General features: G+C 46.7%; 1 protein-coding gene across 2 annotated transcripts; it reads right to left on the bottom strand.

The window, feature by feature from the left end:
* Positions 1-742: 742 nt before the first annotated feature.
* Positions 743-11775, bottom strand: G6PC (glucose-6-phosphatase catalytic subunit). 2 transcript variants are annotated; one of them, XM_032322343.1, is made up of 5 exons: positions 11495-11775; positions 8151-8260; positions 5972-6077; positions 5236-5351; positions 743-2969 (listed from the first exon to the last, which is right to left on the bottom strand). In XM_032322343.1, exons 1-5 carry the CDS (start codon positions 11536-11538, stop codon positions 2458-2460), a joined length of 888 nt encoding a protein of 295 aa, XP_032178234.1. In that variant the 5' UTR covers positions 11539-11775; the 3' UTR covers positions 743-2457. The 2 variants fall into 2 exon arrangements, with proteins under 2 accessions (XP_032178234.1, XP_032178233.1); XM_032322342.1 differs by having other exon boundaries at positions 744-2969; positions 11325-11774.
* Between the last annotated feature and the right edge of the window lie 1243 nt (positions 11776-13018).

The raw sequence follows: 13018 nt of genomic DNA, 5'->3' as shown, positions 1-13018 counted from the left end.
TTCTTAAACTGGCTTCCCCATTCTGGGCAAGATACCTATCCCCTCTCATTATTCATATGTAATGTCTATGGATAAATTACAGCCCCCACCTTGGGAGAATTAAGTGAATTAGTTGTATGAATAAATCAAATGCAGAGAACAGAGCTTGGCATAGAAGCAGTACTCGGCAAATTTGATCTATTCTGTGTCCCCATAGACCTTACCAACTGCCAAGGGCAGGGGAACTACTCACTTTCTGCCAGAGTCCTATTGCGAGGAACCTGGACCTGGTCCCTGAGAACAAATTAATCATCAAGGACAGGGGTCAGGCCGGAGCAATGGGGCTCAGTTTAGACAGAACAAGACCATTCCCTTCTCCGTCTGGAAGGCCAGTAGAGTCTCCGAGGGGCTACATGGCCCCTTAAGAACCCAAATCCAGAAGGAGGACTCTACTTTCCTGAAGACACGCTTTCCAAAGTTCTGAAGGAAGTGAGCAGATGTCTTCCTAGATCCAGTGCTATGCCTTTGGAGGGGGTGTCCCCGCACCCAGGATGAAATGAATCATTTGGGGAGAAAACTTCAAGAACTCCCTTGAGGTTTCCGTGTTGCTACGACTCGTTCTGCTTTGACTTTCCTTCTTTTTTTAAGATTTTATTTATTTATTTGACAGACAGAGATCACAAGTAGGCAGAGAGGCAGGCAGAGAGAAGGAGCGGGGGGGAGCGGACTGCCCGCAAAGCAGAGAGCCCGATGCGGGGCTTGATCCCAGGACCCTGATGATGACCTGAGCCGAAGGCAGAGGCTTTAACCCACTGAGACACCCAGGGGCCCCTGTTTTGACTTTCTTTAACCATAACCCCAAACCTTGCTGATACCAGCTTCCTGGATTCCAGAGTCTACCTGGTCTTTTTCTGCTGCTGTGACTTACATTCCCTGATTGCTTGGTTTGGTTAATGATCCTGTGTATTTGTCTTTAAGTTGCAGCTTGATCCCTTTGAGCCACTCATGCTGACCTGTTGTGGTCTGGTAACTAATGTGCAATCTTGGCCGATGATATTGCGCCTGCCTCAATGCCCTCCACACTATCTGTGCCCCCGTGGACACTTTGTAGGCCCCCCAGCTCCACGGGCACTCCTGGCCAGCCCCAGACTCTCTTTCTCCGAAGGGAAAATATAGGTACACAGAGACTAAATGATTTGTTTAGGGAAATAGAAAAAGAGCTAGAAATTTAGCCGAGCCAGAATTAGAACCTTCAGATCGAATTGCATCTAAAATACAGTAATCAGCAAGACTTCGTTCTTAAATAAAATGTTGTTTTAATAAAATACTGCACATATATATTTTCCTTTTCAAAGATGTTATGACCAGGATGGCTGGTGTGAATGGTAATATATGGTGAGCTGTATAATTAGTAGTAAAAACAAGGACTCTCAAATAAATAGGCTTAAACATTCTTTTTAAGACATATTCTGCGAATCAGCTGAGACTTAAGAACAGGCAAAGGAAAGCTGGCTTTTCCTCTAAGAATGTGCTTTTGGTTGTCTTGGGATAGAGAAAGGAGTCATATTTACCCTGTAGGAATCAAAAGTAACATTGGAGTGACCTTCTGGGGAGAGGATTCCTTGCTTCTCCTGCCTTCTCCTCGCTTTTTTGTCCAAGATTTCAGAGTTTAACTAAACCATACACAAGCACTGCCCCAGAGCTGCTTTTAGGCATCTCTGTATCCGACAGGATGTGGAGCCAGTGGAAAATTCTAGGGAAAGCAGAGCAGGGCTAACAAGGAGGGAGATCTAGGGTGATAGAGGAGAAATTGATTATATCTGAATGCTCTGACCCAGTACAAATCAAGGTTACTGCGGCCATTCAGGAATCCCGGTAAATGCAAAGACCTTGGATATATAACAGAAAAATATAAGAAGCAGAATCACCCCACTAATTACCCATTAATTATACTCTAAGTTGGTCCCCCACTATTAAGAGTGCCTTATCTAAAGACTCAAATATAATCAAAGCCATTTAGATATTGTATAACATAATTTACAAGATGTGCAGGATATGAAAAAGTCTTCCTTAACCCATCATTCTTCTTTCTCTGTCAAGTCCACTGCTCCTTTCTCCTTTCCCTTTTCTGTGTAAGGATGGGGACAGGTAGAAAATTCTCAGTTGAGATCCCCAGCCTGGGTGGCGAGCAGGCCCTACCTGCAAGTCTCACTTTCGTGTTATTTCAAAGAAGAGCAAGTAAGTCTTCAGGGAAAAATCCAGAAGGACCCAACTCCTAACAGATAAGGCTTTCTCAACTGGCCTTATTTGCTTTCCAAAAAAACCCCACCCAATACAATTAGAATTGCAAAGGAGGGAGGGGTCGCCGGGCAGACTCCAGCACCTCTGGCCTCTGGGCTGGCAGAAGACCCTAGCCTCCCTCAGGGGTTGGCTTGGTCGGTAGGTAGTTGAACTTGAACTCTGCAGGCTCCGAGGCCCTTACAAAGACTTCTTGTCCGGCTGGCCCAGGACCCGGGCAAGGCAGTAAGGGATGAGGCTGACAGATGCCAGGGGCACGGCCGCACTCTTGCAGAAGGACAGGACGTAGAAGATCAGCTCCACTTGGGACGGGGGCTTCAGAGAGTCAAAGAGGTGCAGGAGAACAAGAGAGGCCACGATGCAGCAGAGGCGGAATGGGAGCCATTTGCTGAGCTTTCCCTTGCAGCTCTCCCTGTACATGCTGGAGTTGAGAGCCAGCCCCAGGCCGAAGAGGGTCCCCACGTTCTTGAGGAGGCTGGCGAAGGGCGTGGTGTCAATGTGGACCCATTCCGGCCGCTGGCACCATCTCTTGGCTTTCTCTAGCGTCCACAGGAGGTCTACGCCGAGCCCCTTGAGTAGCAGGTAAAATCCAATGGCAAAGCCGAACAAGAAGAAGGTGACGAGGAAGTACTTCTTGAGGCTGGCGTTGTAGATGCTCTGGATGTGGCGGAAAGTTTCAGCCACAGCAATGCCTGCATGGGAGAAAGAATGGCTGTGAGAAGTAGGGAGGACTCCAGCCCTTCAGCTGTCGGGGCGGCGGGGGGTGGGTTCGGAGCCATGGATGACCTACCATCCATCCTGCCATTGTGACATTAAATCTCAGGTGCCAGATTAGAGTGTCACCTGCTTGATTCCCGTACGTAGGTGGATGGGAAGACGGAAGAGGCATGTCGCATACATTCTCTCACTGCACTCGTGCTTCCTGTCGGGGCCCTCATGTTTCTACTTGAATACCCACAGGGGTAGAGAGCTCACTCCCACTTGGGCAGCCCATTTCATCTTTGAATGAATTATCAAAAAATCTTCCTTGTGTCCCCGCCGCCCCCATCCCATCTGTTGGTCTCCGTTATTTCTGTAGGAGTGAAGTTGTAAATCTAGAACCTCTGTAGAAAATGCATTTGAAGACAATTATTCTTATCTCTAACCTATACCTTCTCAGGTCTTTCATGTAACATGGCTTTCAGGCTCCTTCTCAAACAGGGCACCCAGTAGGCTGCCTTACTTCTGTGGTTGTTGTGAAACCCTTAGCTCCCTTGGACTCCACACTCTTCTTGTAATGCTACTGTGTTCTGCTCTCACCCATCTCCAGGGGGGAAATTCTACAATGTCTTTAAGGTCTTCTATTCTTATATTCCAGGTCTTATATTTATTCCAGGACCTCCCACAATGTAAAGAAAGTCTTTCTTATGCTTAACCTAAGTCTTTTCAGCCAATTAAAAATGGGATCTAAGACAACACAAGTATAGTTGACCCTTGAACAACATGAGTTTGAACTAGGAGGGTCTATTTATACGCAGATTTTTTTTGATAACCACAGTAGATCCCCGTAAATGTATTATCTCTTCCTGCTGATTTTCTTTTTTCTTCTTCTTTTTTTTTTTAAGATATTATGTATTTATTTGAGAGAGAAAGTGCCAGGTAGCATGAGCAGGAAGTGGGGCAAAGAGAGAAGCACACTCCCCGCTGAGCAGGGACCCCCACGTGGGGCTCGATCCCACGACTCTGAGATCAGGACCTGAGCCAGAGGCAGACTCTTAACTAACTGAGGCACTCAGGTACCCCTGCTCCTGATGATTTTCTGAATAACATTTTCTTTCTCTCACTTGCTTTATTATAAGAATACAGGGTATAATACAAATAATATACAAAATATGTGTTAATTGACTGTTTATGTTATTGGTAAGGCTTCCAGCTAACACTATGTCGGAGGCAGGCCCCTGGCCAGGGCGGCCTCCGCCATTAAAAGATGGTGCCTGGCTAGTTGCCAGGTTAGGATTGCCTCGTGAGACTAAGCGGAACGCCCAAAGAGGAAGTAAACAGCATTGGTTGCTAGCGAAGTTGTTCGTTTAGGTGCACAGCCTGATTCGCTCCCTCCTGTACCCTGCTCGCTGATTGGTCCTGTAAATGTATATAAGTGTGTAGACTTGCGGAAATAAAGAGGGAGAAGATACATCTGAACTGGGGCTTCTTGTCGTCCTTGCGGGTCCAGGGCGATACACTAGGCTATTCATAGGTTCAGAGGTATATGTGGATTTTCGAGTGCATAGAGGGTCAGTGCTTCTAACCCCTGTGTTGTTCAGTTATCAACTGTATTCAAAACTCTGGTCCTATAAGAAAGACCAACTGTGGATTTGAAAGTTGATTTACCCAAATAAAGAGCTTTTCTAGGACTCTGTTCATTTGTTAAATTTGGTAGATTTCCTTAAAACTAAACTAAGGACCAGGGTGCCTGGGTGGCTCAGTCAGTTAGGCACCCCAGTCTTGATTTCAACTCAGGTCATGATCTCAGGATCCTGAGCTTGAACCCCATATCTGGCTTCATTCTCAGTGCGGAGTCTGTTTGAGGTTTTTTCCCCCTCTCCCTCTGCCCTTTCCCCACTCTAAATAAAGAAATAAAATCTTAAAAAACAAAACAACAAAACAAAACCCAAAAACAGAACCAGGGGCAGTTTCAGCTGAAGATCAGTAAGAGATAAAGAATATGAAAAGGAAATTTCCAGCTAATTCAATTGAGTAAATGAACTTGATGTATTGCAACTTTTCTGAAACACTTTGAATTGCGTAGATCTGGGCACTCCTGTAGAAATGCAGAGTTTCCAGACCCTTCCCATTCAGTCCGCTGAAACGCTAACAGCCCTGATGACACCCAGAGCACGACTGGCATGCTGGGATTTTGTCCCAGCTGCGGAGACACGGGATAGGAGGGGCGGGAAGGGAGAAAGCCAGAGCAGCTGATACCTGACAGGACTCCGGCAACAACCTGATGGGGAAAATGAGCGGCGAGGTAGATCCGGGACAGACAGACGTTCAGCTGCACGGCCCAGAATCCCAACCACAAAGCGACGTTCAAGCACCTGCAAGAGGAGAGGCGGTCAGAACAGCACCCGGGTACGCATCCCTTAGCAAGGACAGTCCTGGAAGGAACGCCAGAGCCTGGCCAACCGAGGCGCTGTCCGAAGAATTTTTATAAATTCGAAGCCCGTACTCCAAAGCTCGGAGATGCCCGTGTCACGTGGTGAACGCTTGCACCCGTGAACATTAAGCTCCCCTATTTTACGTCTGTGATAATTAACCATTTGCACAGTGGCTGTGTGCTCAGAGCTCTGTAGTAGGAATGTCTTATGTGCCTTTGTTTTTCAACCTGGACAAGGCGACTCTTTGGTTGGTGCAGAAGTGGGTTTTTATTTAAACCCTGCCAGTAGGACGCTGTCTGATCTTGAGAAGTCCCCATTACTGGGTTGGGCCTTGTTTCCTTATCTGTAAAGGGAGGAGTTGGGCTTGTAGGTCCCTTCCAGCCCTGACATCCTGTGACCTTCATGCTTGCCCTCAGCAGAAATGCCACCACTCGGCTCACTACCAGCCCAAGGCGGGGTGGGCCAGTGGTGTGGAATGTGGGGAAGAGCAAGTGGTGTGTCCATTCACAGAGACAGTCACCTCCTGCCCTCCGCGCCAGTCCCCAGTGCTGAGTTCTTACCGAAATCTGTAGGTTGGTTTTTTCTTCCCCCGGAAGATAGCGAGGGTGGATGTGACCATCACATAGTATACACCCGCTGTGCCCATGGCATGACCAGAGGGACTCCCTAAAGGGTAGGGAAGAGAGGAATGGATGAACTAAAGGTAAAAAGTCTCCTCCTAGGGGCGCCTGGGGGCCTCTGTCATTATGCGTCTGCCTTTGGCTCAGGTCATGATCCCAGGGTCCTGGGATCGAGCCCCACATCAGGCTCCCTGTTCAGTAGGAAATCTGCTTTTCCCTCTCACTCTCCCTCTGCCCCTGTTTAGTGTTCACTCTCTCGATGTCTCTCTCTGTCAAATAAATAAAATCTTAAAAAAAAAAAGTCTCGGGACGCCTGGGTGGCTCAGTTCGTTGAGCGGCTGCCTTCGGCTCAGGTCATGATCCCGGCGTCCTGGGATCGAGTCCCACATCCAGCTCCTTGCTCGGTAGGGAGCCTGCTTCTCCTTCTGACTCTGCCTGCCACTCTGTCTGCCTGTGCTCTCTCTCTCTCTGACAAATAAATTAAAAAAAAAAAAAAGAAGTCTCCATCTGGGACACTGCTAGGGCATGCCCTCTATCCATCCACCCACCCACCTGCCCATATTTCTGTCCAACTATCCATCCAACTATCTGTCCATCCACCACCCATCTTTCCAGCCTTTCATCCATCCATCCACAAATCCTGCCATCCACCCATTCATCCCTTTAGTCATTTATCAAACAAATATCTAGGGGCGCCTGGGTGGCTCCATTAGTTAAGCGTCTGATTTCAGCTCAGGTCATGATCCCAGGGTCCTGGGATTGAGCCCCTCATGGGGCTCCTGCTCAGTGGGGAGCCTGCTTCTCCCTCTCTCTCTGTCGCGCCCCCTGCTTGTGCTCCATCTTTCTGACAAACTGGGTTCCTCCCACATTCAACACATGAACTGCATGCTAATCTACATCTGAGTCTGCTTGCCAGGGCATCCCAGAGATAACGCCTTGCCTTTCCTTTTCTCTTCCTCCTCCCCCTCCTCCTCCTCCTTTGCTCCTTCTTCCTCCTCTCCTCCTCCTCTTATTCATCTTCCTCTTTTTCTAAAATCCTTTATCTTTTACTCATAAAATATGACTGTGTATATTGTGTGCGTGCGTGTGCACGCGCGCTCACACACACACCATTCAAACTTCAGCTGCACAAGGACAGCAATCTTTGTCTCTTTTATTCACTAAAGGTACTCCAAGTACTTAGAACAATGTCTGGCATGGTGTAGGTGCTCAATAAATAAAACTTAAATAAAATGAAATTTTAAAAAATTTAAATAAATAAATAAATAAATAAAGTGAATGAATATGCTCTGAAGTGAGCAAAGGGTTTGCAAGAAGAAATAACTAAGGGCCATGCCCTAGTTTGGGAGTTAGGGATGGGTCCCTGAGGAAGGGATGCTGGCACCAAGACTTAAAGGTGAGTGAAGTGGTTGGATAGTCCATTGCCCACCAAAAAAGGAAATCTAATCTATCATTGGATTGTATAAGAACTGTTTGGTTGTGTCTAGTAAAGCACAAACATGGGGTGCCTGGGTGGCTCAGTGGCTTAAAGCCTCTGCCTTCAGCTCAGGTCATGATCTCAGGGTCCTGAGATGGAGCCCTGCATTGGGCTCTCTGCTCCGCGGGGAGCCTGCTTCCTTCTCTCTCTTCTGCCTGCCTTTCTGCCTACTTGTGATCTCTGTCGAATGAATAAATAAAATCTTAAAAAAAAAAACAAAACACAAACATGGCGTGGGATTGGACAGTCGGTTCAGGAAGATACCTCTACTTGGCTGGTCCTTGGGGAAGAACAAGCCAGGTGCTTAGCCTTCTCCTGCTTTCCCTCCCCGGACGAAGGGCCACAATGCCATTACTCTCATGAGCCCTTTGCCTATAAGAATACCCTTGCCTCTCTGGACTAGCCATTCAGGTTCTGGAAACATTAGGCAGATTTCTAAATCAGCAGAGATGTGCTCTTCAGGGGGCCTCCTTGAATTAAATTAACATGGAGTTGTACCCAACTGAAGACTGACTAAAGCTTGAAGGAGCGGTCCTCCTCCTGTCCCCTCAAAGACAGCTTCGTCTACACTGACTGCTGAGAGGTGGCCACAGTGAGCAAGGTCCACCCAGCTTCTGTCTCTACCGGGGCGGGGACTCTCACCTGGTCCAGTCTCGCAGGTGACTGGAAACTGCTTTATCAGCGGCACAGAGGTGTTGCGGTAGTAATCTGTGTCCATGACCCACCAGTATGGACGCTGTCCAAACAGAATCCTATAAAAAAGCAGAAGCAGCATCTGGAGTTACTGAAGGAACGCTTTTGCCTGAAGCCCACACCTTGGGGAAAAGGGAGTAGTGTGAGAAGATTCATGTGATCCGAAACAGAAAACTATTAGCTTTGGCTGCCTCCAAGAAGGGGAATGGGGTGGCTGGTGAGTGGTAGGGGAGGGAGACTTTTCCTGGTACATCCTTTATATAACGTTTGAATTTGGAACGACTCAAAAGTAGTATTTACTCAAACAGAAATAAACCCGAGATCCTAAAAATCCATATTAATGGAAGCTCTGTGACTTTTTTTAAACCCCAGGAAGAATTGGTCCAGGAAGGACACATACAGAACTACAGTTTGCGGGATGCCTGGGTGGCTCAGTGGGTTAAGCCTCTGCCTTCGGCTCAGGTTGTGATCTCAGGGTCCTGGAATCGAGCCCTGCATCGGGCTCTCTGCTCAGCGGGGAGCCCGCTTCCCACTCTCTCTGCCTACTTGTGATCTCTGTCAAATAAATAAGTAAATAAAATCTTAAAAAAAAAAAAAAAAAAGAACCACAGTTTGCACCTTGGACTTGCAAATCCTGCCAGGTCCCTATGCTCTTCCGCCAGGTCTCAGGGAGTCTTGGGTTTCCTCTGACATCAGATAATGTGCCTGGACCCCAGGGACAGTCACCCTCAGGAGATGTGGCCTCCTTGCCATAAGAATTGCTCTCTGTAAGGACAGAGATAGCTTCAGGCACTACTTTGTATTCTCTCTGCCTTGGAAGAGGGTACAGCCCAGACAAACCACTTCCCCTTTATTATTATTATTATTATTATTATTATTATTATTTTTATTTCCAGCATAACAGTATTCATTATTTTTGCACCACACCCCGTGCTCCATGCAATCCGTGCCCTCTATAATACCCACCACCTGGTACCCCAAGCTCCCACCCCCCGTCCCTTCAAAACCCTCAGATTGTTTTTCAGAGTCCATAGTCTCTCATGGTTCACCTCCCCTTCCAATTTCCCCAACTCCCTTCTCCACTCTAAGTCCCCATGTCCTCCATGCTATTTGTTTATTTATTTATTTATTTATTTAAGAGAGAGAGATCACAAGTAGACAGAGAGGCAGGCAGAGAGAGAGGGGGAAGCAGGCTCCCCGATGAGCAGAGAGCCTGATTCGGGGCTCAATCCCAGGACCCTGAGATCATGACCTGAGCCAAAGGCAGAGGCTTACTTAACCCACTGAGCCACCCAGGTGCTCCAAACCACTTCCGTTTTAAAAGTACTAGATAAGGGGCGCCTGGGTGGCTCAGTGGGCTAAGGCCTCTGCTTTCGGCTCAGGTCATGATCCCAGGGTCCTGGGATCGAGCCCCACATCGGGCTCTCGGCTCAGCAGGGAGCCTGCTTCCTCCTCTCTCTCTGTCTGCCTCTCTGCCTACTTGTGATCTCTGTCTGTCAAATAAATAAATAAATCTTTAAAAATAAAAAGTACTAGATAAAGCACTAGATATGCTTTTCACTGTGGAAACAGGTGTCAAGGTTCAGCCCCTCCAGGACCTGAATAGTGATTTTTCACCGACATCAGAGATAGCCACTAATCTGACCTCTGCCAACTCAAGAGAAAATCCATGGTCCTTCAACTGAGATCAGATGTTTAAAATAACCCTTTACCTGCTTACTTTTTAGGGTCATGCTGCTGAATAGGGATATTACAGACAGCATTTAGTTCTTCAACCTCTCAACAGAGGTTTCAGAATCAATTGATACATGTTGGTCCTCTCAACGCCATGACAAATTTTTTTTGGATACTAAAAAACATTTATTGTTTATGGCCAAAGAATATTAGACCTAGAAGCATCTTCTGAATCACTTGACAGTAGACATAGATAGTTTAGGGATGGTAAAGGTCTTAGCTGTCCCAAGCTCTTTATTTTCTAGATGTGGAAATAGAAGCCAAACCAGTCACATGCTGGAGTCAACTGGTACTGGCCAACCATTGTAAAAGATGTAGGATTTTTGCAAGCATGACCCATCAGTAGATTGAAAGTGACCCCAAAGATGGAAAAATTGACAAATGCTAAAATTAGGACTACCACCTGCCCCCTGAGACAGTCAGTTCATCAGCATTGACTATAACCTAGTTCTTAAGAACCTTGCCTCTGAAATCAGCCTGCCTAGGCTTCAGTGCTGCCTCTGCCCGTTGACCACCATGCACCATGTTGATCGAGTTGTGGTCACTTATCTCAATGCCTCTGTCTCTTCATCTGTTATATTGTAGCAACAACCCCACAGCAAAGTTCTTGGCACATGGCCTAGTACCTATTAAAAGCTCAATAAATGTTAACTAGAATTATTATTACGGTCCCAGAGATAACCTAAGTTTACAGATTATAAAACAGAAACTCAGAGAGTGGCTTTGATTTGCCCAGGATGTAAAGCTGGTAGGTGGCTGAACAAGGGCTGGAGCCCAGTTCTCTGGGTTGCTTCTCATTTTTCTATCCAATGGATTATTTTTTTTTTAAAGATTTTATTTATTTACTTGACAGACAGAGATCACAAGTGGGAAGAGAGGCAGGCAGAGAGAGAGGAGGGGAAGCAGGTTCCCTGATGAGCAGGGAGCCCAATGCAGGGCTCGATCCCAGGACTCTGGGATCATGATCTGAGCCGAAGGCAGAGGCTTTAACCCTCTGAGCCACCCAGGCGCCCCATCCATGCCATGGATTTTTAAGTTACCAACACGTTTCCTGTTTTCATACACCATCTTTCATCCATCTATCTTTATGTTACCAATCCTGCTTCAAAGTAATAAAACTGTACTTCTTCGCTTATAAGCTATACGTCAGCCTTTTCACTAAGTCGAACAGCTTGCCTTCCATCCACATGAAATAGCCTTGCCTGTGTCTTCAACTCATGGACAGGGTTTTCTCTGTCTTCCCTCTTTAAGTGGATGATCCAAAGTCGGGAGGGGAGTAGCCCGTGGCTTCCCGAATAGCACGGAGAAGGCAACTTCCAATGGACAGACATTTCCAGAGAGAGTGCCAGCCTCTTCCTTTGCCGATCTCTCTGTCTGGCTCTTACTCACCACTTAAAGACGAGGTTGAGCCAGTCTCCAATCACCGCTACCCAGAGGAGCTTGATGCCTACAGCTTCACGGAGATGGAACCAGATGGGGAAGAGGACATAGAAGGCATTCCTGAGGTCTGCGATCATGGACACCAAGATGAACCAATCCTGAGAGTCTTGGTAATTCACCTGGAGGTAGTGCGTTGACTGGATCCCAAAGTCATGAAGGGCATTCATTCCTTGCTCCATCCTCACTCCTGACGCCTCGGGCAGCCTTCAGCTGAGCCCTGGCTGCGATGACGGATTGGTGGTGATTGCTCTTCTATCAGCCCGCGCCTTGCCCCTGTTTTTATACACCCTGGATCTGCCCTGCAGGTCAACCCAGCCCTGATCTTTGGACTCAAAAACCACTTTTGTCTAAAATCTATTGATCAAAGGTGCATCACCGGTAGGTTGATGCAAACATGTCCAGGGTGATTTACGTAAAATAGAAAAACGGGCACACAAAAACAGCCTGATCTGCCATGTACTCGGCCAGGCCAATTATTAACTTTGGCATGCTGCTTGGTAGAGCAAGGGCTGCCCTCTGGCTCCGAAGCCAGCCCAGGGACCCAGGACAGAGTCTACAACTGCCCTGGTTCTTGCAGAGACTTCCTGTCTGCAAGTGCACTTATTTGAAGACAAAGACAAGTCTTGGTGCTTTAGCTATCACGTTTTAAGAATATTCCTTTTATAATGTGGTAAGTTCTATCATCCAGGGAATCATCACCTTGCTGGGCCTCTTTTATCTGCAGAGGGATCTCTGAAGGGCCCCCTGGTCTGGGAGTTCAAACCCTCTTCCCAGGGTTGTCTCGGTAGCTCTTACGGCCAGGAAATAATCATCTTTGAATGCACTGATTAATTCACTTAATGTCCTTCAGGTCGGGACCTTTGGGGTTTTAACAGACAAGTTTAACAAGCAGTAGAATGAATGTGTGTTCATGCAAAAACAATGTGCTGACTATGTAGTTCTTCGTAAAAACACCAGCACGCTGGTGACTGGGGACTCCGGAAAGGGCTTCCGTATTTTTTTTTTTTAATGCTTTTGAATGTGTTGCATCAGTTTCAGGTGTATAATATAGCAGTTGGACATCTCTACACATTGTGCTATGCTTGTCACCATGCAACGTCACCATGCAACACTGTTTCAATACCATTGACTATTCCCTGCGTTGTACCTTTCATCATGGTGACTTATTCATCCCATGAGGTCTGGAAACCTGTATCTTCCACTCTCCTTCCCCCATTTTGCCCCTCCTCCCCCCTTCTTTACCTCTGGCAACCATCAGTTTATTCTCTGTATTTATTGGTTTGATTCTGCTTTTCGTGTTTATTCATTTTGTTTGTTTGTTTGTTTTAGATTCCACATATAAGTGAAATCGTGTGATCTTTGTCTTTCTTAGTCTGACTTATTTCACTCAACATAATCCCTCCTGGGTCCATCTGTGTTGTCACAAATGACAAAACCCTCACCCTTTTTTATGGTTGAGTAATATTCCTGTGTGTGTGTGTGTGTATGTCTATTCTTATCTCTATATGGACACACCATCTATTCTTTATCCATTTATCTATGGATAGATGGTTGGTTTGCTTCCATATCTTGGCTATTGTAAATAACGCTGCAATAAACAGAAGAATGTATATATCTTTCCGAACTAGTGTTTTTGTTTTCTT

This window comes from Mustela erminea, chromosome 18 (genome assembly GCF_009829155.1).
Source record: "Mustela erminea isolate mMusErm1 chromosome 18, mMusErm1.Pri, whole genome shotgun sequence".
NCBI classification, from domain to species: domain Eukaryota; kingdom Metazoa; phylum Chordata; class Mammalia; order Carnivora; family Mustelidae; genus Mustela; species Mustela erminea.
Note: the sequence above shows the minus strand (reverse complement) of the source record. Positions and strands in the feature narration are given on the sequence as shown.